The sequence below is a fragment of the Chlorocebus sabaeus genome, chromosome 12, assembly GCF_047675955.1.
Source record: "Chlorocebus sabaeus isolate Y175 chromosome 12, mChlSab1.0.hap1, whole genome shotgun sequence".
Lineage (NCBI taxonomy): Eukaryota > Metazoa > Chordata > Mammalia > Primates > Cercopithecidae > Chlorocebus > Chlorocebus sabaeus.
In genome coordinates, this window is record NC_132915.1 from 68153615 (window position 1) to 68173135 (window position 19521).

The 19521-nt window shown below is 46.9% G+C and overlaps 1 protein-coding gene across 2 annotated transcripts in view; it reads right to left on the minus strand.

The window, feature by feature from the left end:
- TBC1D2 (TBC1 domain family member 2) overlaps positions 1-19146 on the minus strand; it is a 61299-nt gene extending 42153 nt beyond the window's left edge. The window contains exons 1-3 of one of the 2 annotated variants that reach the window (XM_007968616.3): positions 18598-19146; positions 15165-15306; positions 7391-7526 (exon numbers count right to left, since the gene is read on the minus strand). In XM_007968616.3, coding sequence (XP_007966807.3) covers positions 7391-7526; positions 15165-15306; positions 18598-18960 — 641 coding nt within the window. In that variant the 5' untranslated portion in view covers positions 18961-19146. The remainder of the gene's footprint in view (positions 1-7390; positions 7527-15164; positions 15307-18597) is intronic. The other variant, XM_007968617.3, reaches the window with a different exon arrangement.
- Between the last annotated feature and the right edge of the window lie 375 nt (positions 19147-19521).

Below are 19521 nucleotides of genomic sequence, written 5' to 3' on the forward strand. Positions count from 1 at the left end.
TTCAAGTGGTTGTCCCATTTCATCCTCCTGGGTAGCTGGGATTACAGGCACCCGCCACTATGCCTGTCGAATTTTTGTATTTTTTGTAGAGGTGGGGTTTTGCCATGCTGGCCAGGCTAGTCTTGAACTCCTGACCTCAAGTGATCCACCTGCCTTGGCCTCCCAAAGTGCTGGGATTAAAGGCCTGGGCCATCGCACCTGGCTTATTTTTATTTGATTGTTTAAGCTTTTGGTGTCATATCTAAGAAATCATTGCCTAATCCAAAGATTATGCTTTTGTTTCCTTCTAAGAGTTTTACATTCAGCTCTTTTACCCAATTTGAATTAATTTTGTGTATCGTGAGGATGGGGTCCAACCAACTTCATTCTTTTGTATGTTAATATCCAATTTGTTTCAGATCCATTTGTTGAAAAGACTATTCTTGCCCCTATTAAATGGTCTTGGCAAGCTTGTTGAAAATCAGTTGACGTAGATGCTTTGATTTATTTCTGGCCTCTGAATTCTATTCCATTGATCTACACATCTATCCTTACAACAGCACCACAGTATCTGGATTACTATAGCTTTGTAGTAGTGTTGATATTGGGAAGAGCGCGTCTTCAAACTTTTTTTTTCTTTTTTTTTTTGAGACAGAGTCTTGTTCTGTCACCCAGGCTGGAGTGCAGTGGCATGATCTCAGCTCACTGCAACCTCCACCTCCTGGATTCAAGCGATTCTCCTGCCTCAGCCTCCCACGTAGCTGGGATTACAGGTGCACGCCACCATGCCGGCTACTGTTTTTGTATTTTTAGTAGAGATGGGGCAAACTTTTTTTATTCTTCAAGATTATTTTGGGTACTCTGGGGCTCTTGAATTTCTAGGATCTCGAATTTTAGGTTCAACTTGTTGATTTCTGTAAGGAAGCCACCAGAATTTTGATGGGGATTATATTGAATCTGTAGATCTATTTGGGAAGTATTGTCAGATTAACAGGTTAACAATAAAGTCTTTTTTTTCTTTCTTTCTTTTTTTTTTTTTTTTTTTTTTTGAGACAGAGTCTCACTCTGTTGCCCAGGCTGCAGTGCAGTGGTGTGATCTTGGCTCACTGCAGCCTCCACCTCCTGGGTTCAAGCAATTCTCCTGCCTCAGCCTCCCAAGTAGCTGGGATTACAGGCATGTTCCACCAGGCCCAGCTAATTTTTGTATTTTTAGTAGAGACGGGGTTTTACCACATTAGCTAGGCTGGTCTTGAACTCCTGACCTCAAGTGATCTGCCCACCTTGGCCTCCTAAAGTGTTGGGATTACAGGCGTGAGCCCCCGTGCAGCCTAGAAATATTAAGTATTTTGATCCATGAACATGAGGTATCTTTCTAGCTATTTAAGCCTTTTTTTTAAAACAATGTTTGGTGTTTTCAGAGCATACATTTTGCATTATTATGTCAAATTTATTCCTAAATATATCATTCTTTTTCTAATATTGTCATGGAATGTTTTTGTAATTTTTTTTGTTGTTTATTACAGGTGTATAGAAATACAACTGATATTTCTATTTTGATCTTGAATCCTGCAATCTTGCTGAACTAATTTCTTAGCTCTATTAGTTCTTTCTTAGGATTTTCTGTAAACAAATATCATGCCAACTGCAAATAAAGATAGTTTTACTTCTTTTCTTCCCAATCTGGATACGTAATTTCATGGTCTTGCCTAATTGGTCTGGCTAAAGCCTCCAGAACAATGTTGAATAAAAACAGCCGGAGTGAAAATCCTTGTCTTATTCCTGATTTTAGGGGGAAAATACTCAGTCTTTTACCATTAAGTATGTTAGCTTTGCAGTTTTCATTGATTCCCTTTTTCAAGCTGGGGAAGTTTCCTTCTACTCGCTTTTTTTTTTTTTTTTCCTGAGACAGAGTTGTTCTGTCGCCCAGACTGGAGTGCAGTGGTACAACCTCCGTCTCCTGGGTTCAAGCAATTCTCCTGCCTCAGCCTCCCGAGTAGCTGGGACTACAGGCCTGCACCACCATGGCCGGCTAATATTTGTATTTTTAGTAGAGACAGGGTTTCACCATATTGGCCAGACTGGTCTCAAACTCCTGACCTCAAGTGATCCGCCCACCTCGGCCTCCCAAAGTGCTGGGATTACAGGTGTGAGCCACTGTGCCTGGCCTTCTTCTAGACTTTTAAAAAAATTATTTATTTATTTATTTATTTATTTTTAAAATTATTATTTAGCGACGGTGTCTCACTCTGTCATCCAGGCTGAAGCGTGGTGGCATGCTCATAGCTTACTGCAGTCTTGACCTCCTGGGCTCAAGTGATCCTTCCATGTCAGCCTACACAGTAGGTGCGACTACAGGTGTGTGCCACCACACCCAGGTAATTTTTTGTAGAGATGGGGTTCACTACAATATTTTGTAGGCTGGTCTCAAACTCCTGGCCTCAACCGATCCTTCCACCTCGTCCTCCCAAAGTTCCGGGTTTACAGGCAAGAGCCACAGCGCCTGGCCCTTTCCAGTCTTTGTGAGTGGTTTCATCACAAAGAGGTGTTGAATATTGTCAAATGCTTTTTCTCAGTCTACTGAAATGATGTGGTTTTTCACCTTTATCTTATTAATGTAGTGTATTACATAAATTGAATTTCAGATGTGAAACCAACCATGCATTCCTAAGATAAATCCTACTTTATTGTGGATTAATCCTTTTTATACGCTGCTGAATTCAGTTCGCTAGTATTTTGTTGAGAATTTTTACATCTGCCTTCATAAGCGATATTGGTCTGTATTTTTCTTATGATGTCTTTGGTTTTGGTATCAGAATAATATCAGTCTTATAAAATGAGTTGGGATATGCCCCCTCCTCTTCTGTATTTTTGAAGAACTTGTGAAGAATTTGTATTAATTTTTCTTTAAATATTTGGTGGACTTCACCAGTAAAGTCATTTGGTCCTGAGTTTTTCTTCATGGGTATTTATTTATTTATTTATTTAACTAATTCAATCTCTACTATGTAATTAGGTCTTTTCAGATTTTCTTCTTGAGTATATTTTAGTAAATGTGCCTTTCTAGGAATTTGTCTATTTTCATCTAAGTTATCAAATTTGTTGGCACGTAGTTGTTCACAGTATTCCCATATAATCCTTTGTGTTTTTGTAAGGTTGGTAGCAATGCTCTCTTTTGTTCCTGACTTTACTAATTTGAGTCTTCTCTCTTTTCTCAGTCTGCCTAGCTAAAGGTTTGTCAACTTTGTTGCTCTTTTCAAAGAACCTCTATTGATCTCTAACTTAGTTTAAAACAAGATCCAGGTGTGTGTGTGTGTGTTTTGTATAGTTGGGCCCAGAATAAGAAAACACTGAGATTATACTTTCATGGATAGTACATCTGAGTGATGGAAGGAAAAATTCATCAGTTGAATTAAGAGCAGAGAGGAAATTAGAACTCAGCACTCCCAATACCTGATCTTTTGCTGTAATTACTAAGGGGTCCTGTTATAAGGGGAGCCCCTGACTCCTTGGCCTAGTGACTTCCTTTCCCAGTCTTGCTTTCCCCATCTGAAAATACAAGAATGTAGAATTGAAGAGAATCACGATGATCATGATAGGCACTACTATTTACTGAGCATCACTTTATGCTGGGTCCTGTGCTGGGCTGTGTTACATGGATTTCACAAACCACAAGTCACATGAGTTGGAAAAGGACACAGGGCCACATCCCTGTAGCTAGAGGCACTGGCGTAGGGTAACCATTACTACTGCCACACTTTAACCAGGAACTGCTCCCTCCCTGGCACGTCCTGGGTCTGGTAAGCAGTCCTCCCTGGGGTGTGGGAAAGCACAGAAACCACAACTTAAAGGCAGCAAAAGGCCTTCTAAGCCCTAGCACACATCTCCTCTGGGAACGGGGAGCTCGCTACCTTCTGAAATAGTCTGGCTGGTCACCCAGCTAAACCACTATGCTTGGAAGAGCTGTCTCCATTTCATAAATTTATCAACTTTGCTTGGAGCAGTTCATGGACCATTTTCTGTTTAGGTTTAATTCCAGGCCTGCAAGGCCTGGCCAGCATGGGAGTGGTGGTCCTAAAGACTTGTTCTGAAAGGATAATCTTGGGCAAGCCTGTTATCGTCCCTGAGTCTCAGTTTCTTCATCTGCAATGGGGATGCCGAACATATCCATAATGAACACTGGATGGACCCTTCCATGGCTCACGTTCTAAGCGAAACACTATGATGCATTCCATTCACTTAATCCTCCCAAGACCAGTGAAGTAAATACTATTCCCCCCACACTAGACAGAGAGAACTGAGATTCGAAGAGAATAAGTAATCAAAACTGCAGAGCAAGTAGGTGGTGGGGCTCAGCAGCCCTGGATGACTAACTCCATGGTTTGAGAACTTAACCATGTGATGACACCACTTCACAGGTTTGTCCAGACAACTCTAGAGCATAAAGCACCCAACACAGTGCTCAGGAAGCTCCCTACCCCCTTCCCTGAGTATGACCTGGGTTCATGGAAGCACCAACAGTGAGTTCCAAGACCAGCCAGAGCAAAGGGGTATAGGACACAAAGGCAGCTCTCATCTTACCAAGTTATCTGGAGCTTTCAGCAGCCCAGGGCACTTCTCTTGCAAAGTAGCCTGGCATCTTCTGTGGCTATGACAAGTTACAGGAGGGAAGTTGCTCTACGACCCTCTGAAGCTTCCTTCCTTTCTTGGTCTCTGCATTTTCTATGTTCCGCTTCTGCTGCCGTGGCCTCCAACAGGCATGGACTAGGCTTAATATTGGTGAGACTGCCCTGGGTACATGCTGGCTGGATAGCTGGACTTCTCAGGCCCTCTCTACCAGCATGCTCCCAATGCACCCAGTTCCCTGTAGGTCTTCCCACTAGATGATCTCCTGCAGGGTGCCCTCCATGTCCGCTCACCCTGGGGGCCTCAACCATGCCCTATACCTGTCAAGCCTCTCTCTCGAGCTTAGATCTCTCTCCTGGGCTCCAGGTCATTCATCCAAATGCCTTCAGGGTAGCTCTATCTCCAGCCAGCAGACCTCAAAGAACACCATCATCTTTTCCCTAAAACCTGATTCTCTCCTGGAAAGGACGTCACCACCCTCCTAGTCACTCAAGCAAATTCAGACACTGATGCCAGCAGAGGGAAATACTCTGCCTGAGTCACACAGAACCAGGGGTCCCTAATCCAAGTCCCGTGAGCAATCTATTTTGCCTTCTAAGAGCTCTAAGTTCATCTGAAGTCCACACAGAAAATAAATGCCCAGGCTGGGCGTGGTGGCTCACCTCTGTAATCCCAGCACTTTGGGAGGCTGAGGTGGGCAGATCACGAGGTCAGGAGTTTGAGACCAGCCTGGCCAACATAGTGAAATCCCATCTCTACTAAAAATACAAAAAGTTAGCTGGCCGTGGTGGCAGGTGCCTGTAATCCTAGCTACTATGGAGGCAGAGGCAGGAGAATCACTTGAACCTGGGAGGCAGAGGTTGCGGTGAGCTGAGATCGCGCCACTGCACACCAGCCTGGGCGACAGTGCAAGACTCCGTCTCAAAAAAAAAAAAAGAAAAGAAAAGAAACACCCAAACAGGATCACTATTGGATATACTTTGAATTCCTGAAAGTTTCCACCCCTTCAACTAGAGTAACAATAGTAGCAGCAGCTAATATGTATTGCATGCTTAAGACTGCCAAGCACAGTTCTAAAGCAGTCTGCATGCATTAACCCCTTTAATTACCATGCTAAGCATGTAAGGCAAGTGCTGTTGTATTTACATTTAATAACAAGGTAAGCAAAGCACTGAGAAACAACTTGCCAACAGTGGCAGAGCCATGACTGATGGAGCCAGGATACAAACCCAGGCAGTTTGCTTCCAAAATCCAGGCCACACTGTTGCCTTTTTTTTTTTTTTTTTTTTGAGACAGGGTCTCACTCTGTTGCTCAGGCTAGGATGCGGTAGTATGATCATGGCTTACTACAGCCTTGACTTCCTGGGCCTGGGATTATAGGCACACGCCACTATGCCTAGCTAACTTTTCACTTTACTTATTGTAGAGGCAGGGTCTCACAAGTTGCCCAGGCTGGTTTTGAACTCCTGGCCTCAAGTGATCCTCCTGCCTTGGCCTCCCAAAGTGTTGCGATTACAGGCATGAACCACCACGTCTGGCCCATACTGCTGCCTTCTTAGATGTTATCTAAAACAAAGTCTGACAATAGTAAGGTATATATATAATATACTATTAAATAAAAAAGTAGTTGAGATATGATTGACACAATAAATTGCACGTTAAAAATGAGTAATTTGATGCTTTTGACATGTATAGACATTTGTGAAACCATCACTACATCACATTCAATATGATCTCATTTATGCAATATGTATATAGAAAACGTAGAGGAAAGAAATATACCAAATGCTAAGAGTATTTGTCTGGGTGATAGGATCATGGATAATTAAAAAAATACTTTATTTATAACCAAGTGATTCTCCTGCTTGAGCCTCCCTAGAAGCTGGGACTATAGGCTGTGAGCCACCTTGTCCAGTGAGTAATTTTTTATACCCTTCCAGATGTTTCTGATTTCCTATAATGAATATGTACTACTTTTCCAATCAGAACAATGAATTTTTTTGTTTGTTTGTTTTTTGTTTTTCGTTTTTTTTTTGAGACAGAGTCTTGCTCTTGTCGCCCAGGCTGGAGTGCAATGGCGTGATCTCGGCTCACTGCAACCTCTGCCTCCCGGGTTCAAGTGATTCTCCTGCCTCGGCCTCCTGAGTAGCTGGGATTATAGGCACCTGCCACCATGCCCGGTTAATTTTTGTATTTTTAGTAGAGATGGGGTTTCGCCATGTTGGCCAGGCTGGTCTCGAACTCCTGACATCTGGTGATCTGCCCGCCTCAGCCTCCCAAAGTGCTGGGGTTATAGGCATAAGCCACCGCACCTGGCCAAATGTAATATTTTAAAGTGATGATGTGATTAATTGAAAATAAAGGCTGGGCGCGGTGGCTCAAGCCTGTAATCACAGCACTTTGGGAGGCCGAGACGGGCGGATCACAAGGTCAGGAGATCGAGACCATCCTGGCCTACACGGTGAAACCTCATCTCTACTAAAAAATACAAAAAACTAGCCGGGCAAGGTAGTGGGTGCCTGTAGTCCCAGCTACTCGGGAGGCTGAGGCAGGAGAATGGCGTAAACCCGGGAGGCGGAGCTTGCAGTGAGCTGAGATCCGGTCACTGCACTCCAACCTGGGTGACAGAGCAAGACTCTGTCTCAAAAAAAAAAAAAAAAAGAAAAGAAAAGAAAGCCCATAACCCTCTCCCGGGGCCCACCTCCCTGCAGGAGAATCATAGTGGGTTGAGCTCCACCGAAGGGGCTGCCTGTAGCTTGGCTATCCCCTCAGTCCCTCTGGCACTTACTGTATTTCAGTTCCCAGGTGCTTGAGGGAAATATTCTGAAGGGCAGGGAAGGGCTGCAAGGCAGCTGCCACACCCACTAGCCCAGGGGGTGTTTTCACAGGGCACAGGAACTCCTCCAGCTCTGCTTCTTCTTGCCCTGGGAACAAAGAAAAGGGAAATCAATCAGCCAGGTCACTATACTTGGAAAGACAGGTCAGGTGGGATGCTATGGGTGCAGCCCTGACTGGGAACAGGCTGGAGTTGGAGAGTTGCAGGGGCAAGCAGGCCTTCCCTGTAGGTTAACAGCAGCAAAATAGGCTTTTCACAAAATGTTCTGTAGCCAGTAAAATGATGCATTTTTCTGGTACAGCCCTCCTGCAAACCCCTTAAAAATATGCAGACCTAGCTGGGCGTGGTAGCTCACGCCTGTAATCCCAGCACTTTGGGAGGCCGAGGCGGGCAGATCACCTGAGGTGGGTAGTTAGAGACCAGCCTGACCAACATGAAGAAACCCTGTCTCTACTAAAAACACAAAATTAGCAGGGCATGGTGACGCATGCTTGTAATCCCAGCTACTTGGGAGGCTGAGGCAGAAGAATCACTTGAACCCAGGAGGCGGAGGTTGCGGTGAGCCTCGATGGAGCCATTGCACTCCAGCCTGCGCAACAAGAGCGAAACTCCGGCTCAAACAAACAAAAAAAAAAAAAAAGAAAAAAAGAAAAAAAAATGCAGACCTACAGTTAATTCTACATCTGAGAGTCCATCCTAAAGATGGAAGTGCAGACAAAACTTTATGTGCCAAGAGGTTCATTCTAGCATTGTCACAATAGCCTCAAAGTTGGAAAAGATCTAACTTGGGAATAGGTTAAGTATATCAGAATGTCTTCATATAATAGAATATTAAACATTCAAAAACTATGTGAATAAATACTTATAAACAGGGAAACTTATATGGAATATAATATTAAGTGGAAAAAGCCAGATTAAAAAAAACTTGGAAGGCTAGGTGCTATGGCTCACACCTGTAATCCCACCACTTTGGAAGGCTGAGCCAGGTGGGTCACTTGAGCCGAAAATTTGAGACCATCTGGGCAACATGGCAAAACCCCATCTCTACAAAAAACAGAAAAATTAGCCGAGTGTGGTGGTGCATGCCTGTAGTCCCAGCTACTCAGGAGGCTGAGGTGGGTGGATCGCTTGAGCCCAGGAGGTGGAGGTTGCAGCGAGGTGAGATGGTGCCACTGCACTCCAGCCTGGGCAACAAAGCAAGATCTTGTCTCAAAAAAAAAAAAAAGAAAAAAAGAAAAAAAAAAAAATTGGCGTTATAGTATTTTCTTAATAGCACAGAAAAAGTCTCAAAGAAATATACTCTGCAATCTTTTTTGTTTTTTGGAATTAAATAATCTAATTTCAAATACTAATTACAATTTTAGGAAAATAACTTTGATTAAGTGATTTAAAAGGCAGGGACAGGCTTCTCTGTAAAATTATTTCCAATCCCAGCGCCATTTCTGGGCTTTTTCTCTCTCCCAGTGTAGAGAATCTTGGAGATTGCTGGGAGGCAGTAAGGTGGTGTGTTCTATGCATCGTGAAGATGTTTAATACTGTGATGACCAAGCAGAATCTAATATTCTTGGCCCTTGTACTCCCAAGCACTATACTCCGCAATCTTAATAGTGGTTTCAGCTGCGTGATGGGATTTGAAGTGAGCAGGCTATTCTCATTGTATTTTACTGTTTTTTCCAAATTTTCTACATAAACATGGGTTACTTTATAAACAGAAAAAGAATATGTATTTATCAAAAATCGATGTTTATACAGAGATTTTTAAAACACAGGCAAATATTAGGGTCACATTACTGAGTATTAAAAAACAAAGTAGGACATTTTATATTACTATATGATCTGAAACATGTTTAAATAAAAGGCAGGCAGGAGATCATAACATAAGGTTAATACTGGCTGCCTCTGGGTGATAGGATTATAGGTTCTTTTTCTTTTTAGTGTTCCAAATGTTCTGTGTAAACAGTGATTCTTCTACAGTGAATGACTTCAAGATGTTTAATGTTAAGCAAGCTTTCAAGGCCAAGGAAATTATCCGAAGTATAAGAGAGGGGAGGTGAAATATTTAGAAATTAACTTTAAGTGTTAGAAAAAGGAGAAGAGAGCCAGGACCACTTACGGGTTGGTATAAGCTTGATTAGACAGCCCCTGAGACCCATCAGGGCAGCAGACACTTTCCACTTGGAACCCTCTTACTGGTAGATTGAAATATTTAGGAGTGGAGATTTGTTTATGCACTATATCTGCCAAAAGGGTGTGGGTATAAAAATATTAAATATAATGATGGGGGCCAGGGGAAGCTGTTCAACCTACCTAAGAAAAGAAACTTTGCAGTAGTTCAAACAACAACAGACAGTATATTTGTAAATTCCTAACAGGCTCTGTCGGATCTGGCAGGCAGGCCAGCACTCTCCTCAAATGCCACATCTTTGAGGTCCTCCCTTCCACGAATCCTCTCACCAAACATAGGCTGGGTGTTTACCCTGAGGCTTGTGAGTGTGGCTGGAGAAAGAGCAGAATCAAAGCAGAAACTCACAGCCTACGGAGTAGGGAAGGGGAAGAAGTACACACCTGGGGAACCCCAGGTGCTGGGTTGGGGCAGTTCTGGGAGGTGGAGACAGAGTCTTTCCAATCCAAGTCAGGGAAAACCTCCTGGAGGAGGGGCACTGCAGCTGGGCCTTAAGGACTGGGGTTGATTTGAACCTGCAGGAGGAACCAGGAAGGCTCTTTCTGTGCAGAGCATACAGGCAACGGGTTTCAGACCCAGAACTGAGTTTGCGGGGAGGAAGCCTGGGGAGATGGGGTGGGGAAGGCCAGATAGAAGCGGGTATGGGTAAGTGGCTGGACCTCATCGCGATGGAAACCAGAGCCCCTAGGGGTTTGAGCAGGAGGCTGAAGAACCAAACCTGGCTTTGGGTAGAAGATCTGTAGTTGGGCCCTGTTTCTCGTGGGGAAGGTGCTGTGACCTGCTTGCAAATCACTTAAAACAAACAAACAAACAAACAAAACAAAAAACAAGGGCCAGGTGCGGTGGCTTATGCCTGTAATCCCAGTACTTTGGGAGGCCAAAGTGGGCCGATCACCTGAGGTCAGGAGTTCAAGATCAGCCTGGCCAACATGGGAAAACCCGTTTCTACTAAAAATACAAAAATAAACCGGGCGTGGTGACATGTGCCTGTAATCCCAGCTACTCCGGAGGCTGAGGCAGGAGAATTGCTCCAACCTGGGAGGCGGAAGTTGCAGTGAGCCGAGATCACGCCACTGCACTCCAGCAGCCTGGGTGACGAGGCAAGACTCCGTCTCAAAACAAACAAACAAACAAACAAACAAACAAAAACAAGAAGGATACTCTCTACCTTGTCTCCTTCAGAGTTAATGTATACAAAAATGTTTAAAAAGCCATAAAGCCGGGCCGGGAGTGGTGGCTCACGCCTGTAATCCCAGCACTTTGGGAGGCCAAGGCGGGTAGGTCACAAGGTCAGGAGATTGAAACCATCCCAGCTAACATGGTGAAACCCTGTCTCTACTAAAAATACAAAAAAGTTAGCCAGGCGTGGTGGCACGCACCTGTAGTCCCAGCTACTCGGGAGGCTGAGGCAGGAGACTTGTTTGAACCCAGGAGGCAGAGCTTGCAGTGAGCAGAGATCGTGCCACCGCACTCCAGCCTGGGCAACAGAGCGAGCCTCTGTCTCAAAAAAAAAAAAAAAAAAAGCCATAAAGGCCTATATTGTTGGACTCATATCTTTCAAAGTAGCTGTTAAGCCAGACTCTGAGCTGATTCAAAATAAATAAAATTTTCTTATTTATCAATACTTTAACCATCTTATTCTCTTTCATTCAAAGCAAACCAAAAAAACTTAACAGTTTTTCTAAGATTTTGATATCTTAGCAGTACTTCCCTAACTGCTAATATCTGTTTTCTTGTAAGTGCCACCCGTGGCCCTAGATCAACTCTGAGACTACATAGAGCCAAGTCCTGGGGGTTGCCATCCTGGTGAGTTTTACCAATGAGGAAATAGCCACTCAGAGAGCATGAGTTTTGTGGCCAAAGTCAAAGCTAGCATGTGACACCGTTATAGACTCAAACACAGTCCCCACTTTTGCTTTTCCCACTAAACTGTGTGGCTTATCAGAGCAGCCTTTCTAACAAGCAGGTCATCTAAGACAGGAGGGGCTACCCATGAAGGCACAAGCCCCCAGTGCAAAGGAGTGTGCAAGGCACGGGCGGCACATGATGGCCATGTCCCCACAGAGACCAGTGCTTCCCGCAGGAGGCAGAATCAATGACCTGAGGCTGTAGTCTGGGGCACCCTGGAGAAATGCCCTCCGTGAGTGACCACACAGAGGATTTTCAGCAGCATTTATTTGTAATTCTCCTTTTGCGTAAGCTCTGACGGTTGCCCCACGTCCACTGGGAAGAAGTCACTGCCTAGACAAAGAAAGGGCCTGGCCCAGGAGATCACTGCCTCCCTAGAGGGCCCTGGATGAGTGCCTGGCTGCCCCTCCACTTTGGGAGGGCAGGCTATGAGTCTCTGCAGCCTGGGGTGTGAATTTCAGCACTGACATTTTCTTACTGTATGACTCAGGACAGGTCTCTTGATCTCTTTAAGCCTTAGTTTCCTGGTCTATGAAATGGAAACAGCAGTAACTACCCTATAAAATTATTGTGAGGATTAAATAAGATGATGCATGTAAAGTGTTGGGGCAGCAGGCATATTTCAGGATGGTACACATTTATGCAGGTCCTTTGTAAACTGTAGCTTACTGTGGCAACTTGCTATTCTTATTATTATAAATCTCGTGGGTTCCCTTTGATCTTTCTTGGCTCTGCAGAGACCGTTGTTTAGGTAAAGTATAAAATGAAGTTGTAAATGCTTAAAAGCAGGAGAGAACATGCCTTGCAGATTGCTCAAGAGCAGTGACGAGACGCTTTTTACCAGGAATCTCTGACTCAAAGTCAGACATGGGTCAGGAGGTTTTCAACGACTCGGGAGTGGGCCGCTGCTTCCTCAGGAAGGGTGGAGGCGGGCAAGGTGGGGCAGCCTGCTCCACATGGCTAATCCAGGCCTTGCTGACTTGCCCAAGACACCAGAAACATCTTTCTAGGTGGGCTAGGAAGGTTATGCCAGGCCCTGGGTCTGGGAGGAGAGTGCAGGCTTGCTGCAAGGCGAGGAAAGGCTTCAAGAGAAGCTCACGTCCCTGCTTCCTGAGTCTCAGGCAGCATCCTCCTCGGGAGACTGGAACCCAGGTCATCACAGCAACTCCATCCCTTTCTCCAATGCCCACAGCAGGGCTGGCCTGGAAGAGGCCCACCATGTGTGCTGAAGCAAAGCCGCAGAATTAAAGAACCTGCAACAGGTTCGCCACAGCAAGAAGAGGGCTGAGGATCCCAGAGCCATGCTTCCACAATCTGCTTCTTCAAATTTCAGTCAAGACACATAGGAATTCTATTATTGCAGAGGTTTCTCCTGGCCTCTAGTCTGACGCTGACCTTTGCAGCGGCATCAACCCAGGCTGCAGTTTTCTACAAAACCAGGGTTGTCTGGCTCCCTGGCAGATGGGGAGTGGGGGCTGGAGGAGAATGCAGAAGCAAAGAAACCCTTCAAAAGAAACTCCAAAGAAATTCCTAATGATTATTAAGAATAAAAGGAACAGTTATTATAATAGTGATAGCATATATATGTTTGTGTATATACTATTATGATAGTAATAGCATGGGTGTATTCTATGCACAGACATATACACATAGAATAACAATATCATTAGGACAACTCCCATGTATTGAGCACTTACTATGTGCCTGAGGTTATGCTAAGGGGTTTACATTCCTTTCCTCATTTAATTATAAAGTTTAGTGTATTGCCTTACACATTCACTCCACAAATATCCAATGTGCCAGGCAGGACACCAGGGAGGTGATACAGGCAACAATAAAAAAAGGTCCCCACCCTTAAGGGGATGGGTGGAGATGGACAAGGACAGGGGTAATTATTAATAGAACACAAAGAAACAGGTCTCCCTTGAAGTGTGTGAAAAAAGTGTTGAGGGTCCAGAAAGAATCCAGCTGACAAAGTCTGAGAAGGCTTCCAGGAGGAGGCTGGCAAGAGGAGGAGGCAATGCTGGAGCTTGACCATAGAGAATAAGCAAGAATTTGCCAGGCAAAGGAGAGAGAGAGCAGAGACTCTGCTGAAGCATCAAGCCCAAGGCGGCAACTGGGGAAGCAGGCAGAGGTGAGATCAGGAGGGATAAGCCCCGAGCGCAGGAGTGGGGTTGGGGGTGGCCTTGGATGGCAGTGACGGGTTCAGGTTCTCATTTAAGAAAGCTCACTCAGGCTGCAGAGAAGGGGATGGGTTCTGGCACAGGCCTCCACATGGGGACACTGGAGAGGAGGCTGCTGTGACTTTGAGAGATGAGGTCTGACCTGGGCAGTGGCGGCGAGAAAGACCTGAGTCTGATGTGTGGGTCAGAGGGCAAAAATGGCCAGCACAGTGATTGACTGGACTCACTGGCTGGAATTGAGGAAGGGTGGAAGGCAACTCCTAGTAGGTACATGGGGGGAAATCTACCGAGAGGAGGGAAGGAAAATGAGAAGAAGGGTTGGGGCAGATGTATTCAGCTTTGGACATGCAAAGCACCCAGGTACAGAGGTCTGGGGGTACCTTGTAACAAGTCCTGCCCTTGCCTATTTGGCCTCCCTGTCAACTGAACATGCAGCACTTTAGACACTCTGTGGCTTTGTACTGGGGCCTGATTTTCCATGTTCTTGCAGGGGCAGCTGTGAGGTGGTCCATACTGATCCTAAAACCTGCCAATCATGTTCCTGGCTGCAGCATGGGGGTGGGAGGGTGTGGTCTCCTGACTCCTCCACGTTGGGATGATACAGGATTTGGGATCAAGAAACTTGATTCGTGAGTCATCTTGGAGGAAAGGATCCTATCTTATGGGAACACCAGCGATAAAAATCATTGATCTGGCCGGGCGTGGCAGCTCAGGCTTTAATCCCAGCACTTTGGGAGGCTCAGGCGGGTGGATCACGAGGTCAGGAGTTCAAGACCAGCCTGGCCAAGATGGTGAAACCCTGTATTTACTAAAAATACAAAAATTAGCTGGGCGTGGTGGCACGTGCCTGTAATCGCAGCTACTTCGGAGGCTGAGGCAGAGAATTGCTTAAACCTGGGAGGTGGAGGTTGCAGCGAGCTGATATTGCGCCATTGCTCTGCAGCCTGGGCAACAGAGCGAGACTCCATCTCAAAAAAAAAAAAAAAATCGCTGATCTACCCAACTCATGACACAAATCTACAACACTGCATTTTCTTATTAACCCTCCTTACGGCAATTCTGTGAAAGTTTGATTTCTTGAGTCATCGTAATAATAGCTCACTTGTATTGGGTTCTGACCATGTGCAGGCATTGTTCTAACCATTTTAGGTATATGAATTCATTTAATCCTCATAACATCCCTAAGAATTAGGGATAATTTATAAACCTCATCTTATGGGGAAGGAAACAAGCTCAGAAAGGCTAAACAACTTGCCTAAAATTATATAGGACTAGGATTTGAACCCAGGCAGCCTGGCCTCAGCCCAGATTCTTGCCCTAACTAATCCTAAGTCATATCCCTGGCTCTCTGCTTCCTTAGCAGAGGGCTCCTCCCGCTCATTCCCAGCAGGAGGGTAAAGGCTTAATCACCAGAGCCCTGGGTGTGCAGGCAGGAGGGTAGCCCATTGGGTACCTAGCTCGAGGTGCAGGGCGGGCCCATTCCCAGCCAGGGCGGCATCAGGGGCGGCGGGAGGTGCTGGCGGGCTGTTGTGGAACTCCCAGCGCTTCATCTGCAGCTGCTGCAGCCAGTACAGCATCACTTGCTTGGTGGCGGCCTGAGAAGCACAAGGATTAGTTGGCAAGGCCCTGTGCCTGCAGGGTGGCACTGGGTGTGGGAAGAGGGGAAGGTTGTGGGAGGCTTAGGAATACTCTCTTTCCCAGGAAAAAAAAAAAAAAAGGGTCACTGTAGGTATGTATGCTTCCTGGCCACAGAAGATCATCAGGCTCTGATCTCCCACTCAGAGGTTCCTTAGCTGCTCTGGGCCTCAGTTTCCTCATCTGTACTCTGGTGACAATAAGACTCATTGCACAGGGCAATGATGAGGATGAAATGAGACAAGGGTATCACACAGTCCCTGACACACAGTAGGTGCTCAAAATGTGCTCACTGGATAGAGGAATTTGGAAGTGCTGTGAGAGAGGGGAGGTGCACTGAATTCTGATTTGGGTGGGGTCCTGGTACCATCACTATCTCGCAGGTGAGATGGTATCTCACCTGTGTGACATCTCCAAGTCTTTGCTGCCTTTTGTGGAATGGGAGTAATCCTTCTTGCCTTGGGGATGCACTGGAATCATGGATATGAATGGGGACAGGAAAGCCACATGCACATGGTGACGACATGGTGGCACCTTCCAGGTGCTCTGGCCCTCCAAACAAGTTCTTGGTAAATGCTGGTCATTAGTCTCCCAGCACTGGCTGGTGGCTGGTCCAAGCATCCACTTTCACATCCAATAACTCCTGGATTCTTCAGGAGGGAGGCAAGGCAGGAGCCCTTTCTATAGATGGAGAAACTAAACCTCTGAAGTCGCCCAGGCATGTGGTGATAGAGCTGGTCCCAAAACCCTGGTCTATAAGTTGGATTTTATGGCCAGGAGATTAGTGGCTTCATAAAGAAGGCCTGAGATCAGTTGAGGTGGGCTGCAGAAGATGGACAGCTCACTGGGCATGGATGGGGATTCTCATAGAGCTGCCTGCAATCAAGGCCGCATGAGAATAGCAGCAGGCTACATGGCAACAGAGGCAAGCTCACTGTCTCAGGGGCCCACTGGTGTGCACTGTGTCGGGGTGGGGGTGGGGAGTGGTCTGTGAAAGAAACCGTGAGGCTGTCATTCAGGTACCAATAGGACACATGATGCCCACCAGTGTTCTCTTTCCATACACTCTCCCAGAGAGACCACAGCACCTCCCAGGTCTTCCCCATGACCTTAATGCTGATGAGCTCTAGCCAAACCCAAATACCCCATTTTATTAATTCATTTGACAAGGGTATACTAAGCACTGACATATGTGTCAGAGATGGTGCTAGGCACTGAATACAGGGGTGAGCCAACACACATGGTCCCTGGCCCCTTGGAACTTGAGAGTCTCCTGCAGGGGACATGTACCTGGATGTTCCATGGGCTCCCCATCCTGAGTTCCCTCCTGTCAGTGACTGACCCAACCAGGCAGTCAGCCAGTTACTCCAGCCACTCCTGACATCTCCCCCATTCTACTTCCCTACTATCCCGAGCCACCTCCATTGTCCCCCTCCCCACAGCCACAGATCTAGTTCAGCTGTCACTCTCTCCTGATCACCTTCTGATGGGCTCCCTGAGTACCAGCCTTGCCCTTCCCCTAGTTTCTTCTCTACCCAATAGTCAGACTGGGCTTTTGCTACTTGGCCTAACTCGCCCTCAGGCTCTGCTCTTCAACTCCATCATTTGGGCCCCTCTGTCTTTCTGGCTCATGTGATTTGCCTGGACACTCGGGGCTGTATCATGGTTCCCTACGTTTGCTCACGGTGCTCTCTTGGCCTGGAATACCTTTCTCCCTCTTGTCTGCTTGCCACCTATTTCTTCTCTCAAGCCTCGGGTGTGTCCCTCCTCCAGATGCTTTTCGGGCTAGCCCCTTCCACTCGGTGGAAATGACTCCTCCTGTCACCACACCTTCTTGCAGAGACTTACCACAGTGTCTCTACAGAACATTTTAGGGTTCATGCAGGTTCTCCATCAGTCTCTCCCACCAGACTTTAAGCTGTCTGAGAACCAGGGGCAGAGGTGCTTTAGCTCCACACCCCAGAGCCTAGCGCAGAGCCAGGAACAATGGAATAGAATTATAAAGACCATATGTTGGAGACCCTGTATACAGCAGTCAACCTGTGGAAGAGACGCATAGACCCAGGAACCACATGACCTCGTAAATGCCTTCCCTGGCCAGGGATTCCTGAGTTTCATTATTTTAACCAAGTGCCCCAGCCTGGTCATCAGCCAAGCCCAGTCAGTAAAGGGGAACTCAACCCGTGGGCATCCATAGATACCCACTTAGCTGGAGGTGGGGTTGGAGGGGTGGAAAGATGGGAATGGGGTGGGGAAGGCTATCTCCTGGCACATTCTTCTCTGATGTGCATAGAACACTTAGCCCAGATCTGTCTTTCCAATTAAATTATGGGACACCTCCTCTTGACATGAGCACTCTGACCTTGGTTCCATCACCTTGTGTGTGCACGTGTGTTTATTCAACAAAAAATTATTAAGTACCCCACTAGGTACCAGGCTGTATTCTAGGTGATGAAATTAATTCAACAATTTGTACATGCCTGTGATGTGTCAAATGCTTACAAACCACCTAGGTTCTGAGAGGTAAAGTAACTTGTCCAGGGTCACATAGCTAGTAAGTAGCAAATGTACAATTTGAATCCAAGCTGGTCTGATTTCAAAGAATGTGGTCTTTCTACTGCTTTAGGCTTTCTCAGTTAAACATGATGATAAAACAAAACCTACCCCTTCCTGCTGATAGGAGAACAGGTTTAGGCATGCCTAGATGAACAATCTAGGTTGACTAGTGAAACCTAAGTGTTTATCTTACCAATCCCTGCCAATCTCTTCTCAGCATTCACTGACCTTGGCCAAAACATCAAAAAACGGGAATCAGAATCCTGGCCTTGAGAGAGGATTGCAAAGATCATATTTTGACTTCCTTAGGTCCAGGTAAGAAAGTTAAGGTAACTGCACTGTCAGGCACACCCAAAAGTCAAAGTTTTGATTCAGCACTGAGAGGTCTGAGAGGTAGAAAGACTACGGGATTCCAAGCTACCCCACTCTCTAGATGCATGACCTCGGGCCAGTCCTTTCATCTCCCTCTAACTCAGTTTCTTGATCCGTAAAATGGGTCTGTCGTCCCTGCCTTGTGGGAACCCAATGAGGAAATGGGTGGGAATGCACTTTGCAAAGCACAAAGTTCTTTGAACACGTCGGTGACGACAGTTCCAATCAATTTACTGTGTCCACCACACACTCGCGCCCAGCCGTGCCCTGCCAAAAGGGGACCTCACGCCGCTGGGAAGGAGAGAGTCCGTCCAGAAATTTACCTTCAGGGTCATAACCCGGCTAGGAGTCTTGATTTCGAAGATCCCCTCCTCAGCGTCCGCCTTGCAGTCAAACACTGCACTGGAGAGGTCGATGCTGTCCAAGGGATTAGCATCCTGCGCGGTCCGCGAATAATACAGTTGACATTTCCTTTCGTCGTAGAAGAACCAGCGGGATTTCCAGCCCCGGATGGGCCCTTTGCCGCCGAACTTACTTAAATACCCACAGAGTTTCTTGGCCTCCAGGGACCGGTCGCAGTCCCCCGATTCTTCCTCCAGAGGCAGCGCCTGTGGGTCCCTGGCAGACTCGTCGGACCCAGGGGCAGAGGAGCTGGACTCCGGGGCGTTCTCCCCGGCGCCCTCCATCGCTGCCAGCCGGAGACCGCGGAGGGACGAGGAGTCCGCGGGACCACCAGGGACAAATCTCGGAGACTCGGCGGGCAGCTTCCCAAAGGGAGACACCTGGGCGGGGGCGGGGCCGGCGGCGGACCCGCCCCCAGTACGCCACAGGGTCGGGACTGGGTGCGGTGCGTGCGACTGAAAGACCGCAAGCCCAGCTTACAGCGGATGGCCACGCCCCTCCACCGCCAGGCCACGCCCCCGCGGCGTTTAGTCGGCCCCTGGAAAGGCTCGGTTGCTTCCGGCTTTTTCTCTGCGCCAGTTAGCCATCTTTACTGAGGGCGGCAGTGCTGCCTGGCTTCAGGTTAAAGTAGTGGCGGCACTGAGGTTAACCGCGGGCAGAGAAGCCTGTCCCTGGCTACGCTTTCCTGGTAGTTCGCATAGTCACCTAGAAAGATGGCGCTTTCTGGCACCCCATGGGCTGCTTGTTCCCTCCCTGTGCCGCGCGGGGCACCGTCGGACGGCGCATCTCGCGGCCATTGGCTGAAAGGAACACCGCTGGGAGGCCCCTCTTCGGCGCCGCCTGGG